General features: G+C 57.6%; 1 protein-coding gene across 1 annotated transcript; it reads left to right on the top strand.

Moving 5' to 3' along the window:
• The first annotated feature begins 972 nt into the window (after positions 1-972).
• Positions 973-3,534, top strand: LOC125520386 (protein RICE SALT SENSITIVE 3). Its single transcript, XM_048685308.2, has 7 exons — positions 973-1,349; positions 1,514-1,567; positions 1,652-1,864; positions 2,022-2,127; positions 2,236-2,277; positions 2,500-2,556; positions 2,832-3,534. The coding sequence occupies exons 1-7, from the start codon at positions 1,213-1,215 to the stop codon at positions 3,321-3,323; spliced, it is 1,101 nt and encodes a 366-aa protein (XP_048541265.2). The 5' UTR covers positions 973-1,212; the 3' UTR covers positions 3,324-3,534.
• The last annotated feature ends 656 nt before the right edge of the window (positions 3,535-4,190 follow it).

Raw genomic sequence — 4,190 nt, 5'->3', positions numbered from 1 at the left:
ACGCCTCTAGTTCGTCGGCGACGAGCCAGAGCTGCCGCACGTGCCCATCTACCTGGAGCCGGGCACGGAGACCGTGGACATGTTGGACGATGGGTATATAGGGTACCTACGTAATACATAGGTTTTTAATCTACATGGCTTGTATGGATTTAAGGTTTCAAGTTTGAGGGAGTATATGGATGCAACGGATGATTGTTGCGTGCTGTCCGGTCATTGTCCGTCCAGGCACGTCTACGGGCGTTTGGGGGATGGAGTTTGTTACTTGTGGTTGTAGATGCCCTAGGCGTCACTAGACTTCGCCTTTTCTAACAGAGCCAACGTGCAACTATAGGAACCTATATGTCCTTTGCTCTGTTTCCTCACGGTGAATTGGGGGGGAAATGCTACGACTTCCTTCTTTAGCACTTTCAGTAACTTTGGGGCAATGCTACGGCGCATAGCTAGCTAGCTAGCACGGTAGCACATGCATCACAAAACTCATCTCGTCTCATTTTTCTAGAAAAAGCGCTAGCTTTATTAACTTAAATCACACTTACATCCCTCGCTGTTCGCTTACCTGATCAAAGTTTGAAGACGTGCGTAACACTTGCTCTATGGATAAATATACCAGAACAAGCATACAAGAAAAGACAAGCCGGGAACGCAATGCATGGGCGAGGCGGGATGGAGCGCGGCGGAGTATTCAGCGATTCCCATCCGAGCACCGCAATTAATCCGCAAGAAGCCGTACCAACAACAGTCCTCTCTCTATATTTTGAGGAGCCCTGCGCTGCGTTGCGTGTGTGGGCATGAAGGGGACAGTTGGGATCAACTCGATCCAAGGACCAAAAACACAAGCAGAATTTTCTCATTCTTCCCTCCCACAACTAATAATATGAACCAAAATGTGGACCCTGGGAAAAGCCGGGTAGTACACATTTTTTTATTAGCTTATACTCCCAAGCAGCAGTCCCCCATCATCTTCAGTCCCTCTCTCGAGGGGGGAGGGGGTATAAATTTCGGGCAAGTGTGGCGCTCTCATTCGATGGTGGCCTCGCCTCTCACAGCCATACGGAGAGATCACACACGGGAAAGAAAGGGAGTCCAGTCCAGCATCAAGCTAAGCAAGCGAGCTAGAGCTTAGCGCCAGTTCTCCAGTACTCTCGATCGGCCTCTCCTTTTCCGCTCCCCGCTGCTGAATCTCGTCTCCGGCTGCTCGTGGCGGCGGCGGCAATGGAGGAGCAGCTGAGCCCGGTGGCGGTGACGCACCTGCTGCAGCACACGCTCCGGAGCCTCTGCACCAGCGACGCCTCACAGTGGGTCTACGCCGTCTTCTGGCGCATCCTCCCCCGGAACTACCCTCCCCCCAAGTGAGCCCTGCCTTCTAGCTCCTCCCCTTCCTTCCTTTCCTCCATCCATCATCTTCATCCCGCGCCTGTAAACCATGGCCGCCACCGCCATCAACCAATGTCCTGATGCACTCCCTTTGGTGATTACTAATCTCTTTGCTCGCTCTGTCCGTTTGTTTGAGCAGATGGGATCTCCCAGGTGTGGCGTATGACAGGACCAGAGGAAACAGGAGGAACTGGTACGCGCATACGCAGACCACCCCAAGTCTTTTTTACCGTCGTCTGCGACTTACTGTGTCGGGGTTTTGGTTTCTTGCACCCAGGATCCTGGCGTGGGAGGACGGCTTCTGCAACTTCGCGGCCACCACCTCTGCAGCCGCCTGCGGCCAAGAGGGCGCAGGCGCCGCCGCAGCTGCATACGCGGACTGCGAGGCTGCCGCCGCAGCTGCGCAGGAGGCCAAGCAGGGCCTGGGCCTGGGCCTGCAGCCTGAGCTCTTCTTCAAGATGTCCCACGACATCTACAACTACGGCGAAGGGTCAGTAATACTACTGTTAATGGCGAAGATCAACTGGCTTATGGTCAGATTAGGCAGCTAAGCAGGCGATCGGCCGGTCGCCCGTGCTGCTGGATGATGGTTAAGTTAAGTAACCACTAACCCGGCTGCTTCTCTGTTCTTGGTCGCTTGGCTGCAGGTTGATAGGGAAAGTGGCGGCGGACCACAGCCACAAGTGGATCTTCAAGGAGCCCCCCGAGCAGGAGATCAGCCTCATCTCCTCCTGGAGCAACCCCGCCGACTCCGTAAGCCGCTCCTCCTCCCCCCAAACATTCGCCTCCAGCTTACTACCTTGCTAATGCAGTCCTTAACTGACCATCATCCATGACCATGGAATTATTGACCCGGTGCAGCAACCGAGGACATGGGAGGCGCAGTTCCAGTCTGGAATCCAGGTACGCCTGCCTTGACAAATCGCAATCGCCGCCGGCCTTTTGATCAAAAGCTCTCTGCCTGCCTGCCTGCTCCATCATCCTCTGCCCCTCGATGCCTTCTCTGCTGCCGCATCGTTTCCCGCGCCGCATGCAGCTAGTTCAGCTGAAAGCTGATGCCGCCATCGTTTTCTTTCTTTTCTCCTATTTCTTTCTCTCATGCATTCTCCTCTGTGGCGCGTGCAGACCATCGCGCTGATCGCCGTCAGAGAGGGCGTCGTGCAGCTCGGCTCCATGAAAAAGGTGCGCCCCCCTACTAGCCGGATTAGCCCGCGTGTTTATAGCCCGCTGCGCGCTCGCCGGTCTTATTCTACCGGGCTTTAATGGAGTCTCTCCCGAGAAGGGAAGCCAACATGTGGCGCACGCGCGACCGTGCAGCGCTGCCACTGGTGGCAGCGGCAGTGGCTTTAATTGATAGTGGTATTTGGTCGCACGAGTGAGTGAGTGGTTGTGTAATGATGATGTGATGCTGCTTGCTTGTTGCTGGTTTGATCGGTCGATCGATCGTGGTCGTGCAGGTGGCGGAGGACCTGAGCTACGTGGTGACGCTGCGCCGCAAGTTCGGGTACCTGGAGAGCATCCCGGGGGTGCTGCTGCCGCACCCCTCGTCGGCCGGCGTGTTCCCGGTGGCGGACGTGGCCGCCGCGGGCTGGCCGGGCATGATGCCGCCGCCGGACATGTACGTCGACCCCTACGTGCCCGGGCCGGCGCCCATGCACATCATGCCGTCCATGAGCAGCCTCGAGGCGCTGCTCTCCAAGCTGCCGTCGGTGGTGCCGGCGCCCCCGCAGCCGCCGGGGTCCATGCCGGGCGTGGCGCCGCCCTCGGACGCCGCGGCCAAGGAGGAGGCGGAGGAGGACTACAACGCCCACTGCCACGCCATGGACATGTCGTCCGTGCCGAGCAACGGCGGCGAGAGCACGAGCACGAGCGCCGCCGCCAACGCCGCCACTCCCATGTCGTCCTACTTCCTCGACGTGGGCGGCAAGCCCAGCGAGGCCGGGTTCTAGGCCGGACATCCACGGCCGCCGCCGCCGCCGTCGTCGTCGTCGTTCTCGTGTTGATGGCTTCTAGCTAGTGTAAAATCAATTAATCGATCATATTATTACCACGACCGCCCATCCCACGCCGAACCATGGACTGCTTAACCCCAAATCATTGGCACAGTGTCTGTCCGTGCCTCACGCCGCTGATTATATCGTTGGACTTGATCTGGCCGTACGTAGAGTACAATGTGAGTAACAGCTACCAAGTAGCGGTGTGCATGCATGATTGGATTTGTCCATCGCATTTACGCATGCCTGTTATGAGATGCGAGATGCATGACACCTGAGGGCGCAAGGACACGGCAATGGCCGGCGTGCCCCAATCGGACCGCCGTCCTTCCCCCTACCCGTCGCGATCCGATGGAAGCGCGTTCCTTTGACTACTCCTTTCCCGCCGGGCCCCAGGTGCCTCCTCTCCGGCCAACTAATGCACGTCCGATACGACCAATCTCAGCTCCTCGACCTCAGCTAGGTACGGATCCTCGAGTACTATCTTTGATTCTTGTGTGTGCTCGGGCTCGGGTGAAATTTTTCCGAAGATTTTCATGGCGGAGGCGCGGTCATAAGTCATAACTGAGCACAGTGCCATGGAGCTTTATGCATGGAGGAGAGCTCCGTAAGAAAATTTTCGGGGCCGGCGGTCGTCGCTCGTCTGCCGAGGACTGTTGTGGGTTCCTGCAGAGTCGTTCAAGCGGCGGCAGAGGCGGCGTGCCCCACCGTCCCGGCGGCAACAGTGTCGCACAACACAATCATCAGTGCGGCGGGAAGAGGACGTACGCGGGAGCGATGGAATGATTTTTGCGCGCCGGCCTCGAGCGAGGAAATGCATGC

This window comes from Triticum urartu, chromosome 7A, assembly GCF_056163025.1.
Source record: "Triticum urartu cultivar PI428250 chromosome 7A, HENAU_Tu73, whole genome shotgun sequence".
NCBI classification, from domain to species: domain Eukaryota; kingdom Viridiplantae; phylum Streptophyta; class Magnoliopsida; order Poales; family Poaceae; genus Triticum; species Triticum urartu.
The sequence above is the reverse complement of the archived record's forward strand: the minus strand, read 5'-3'. Positions and strand labels throughout refer to the sequence as shown.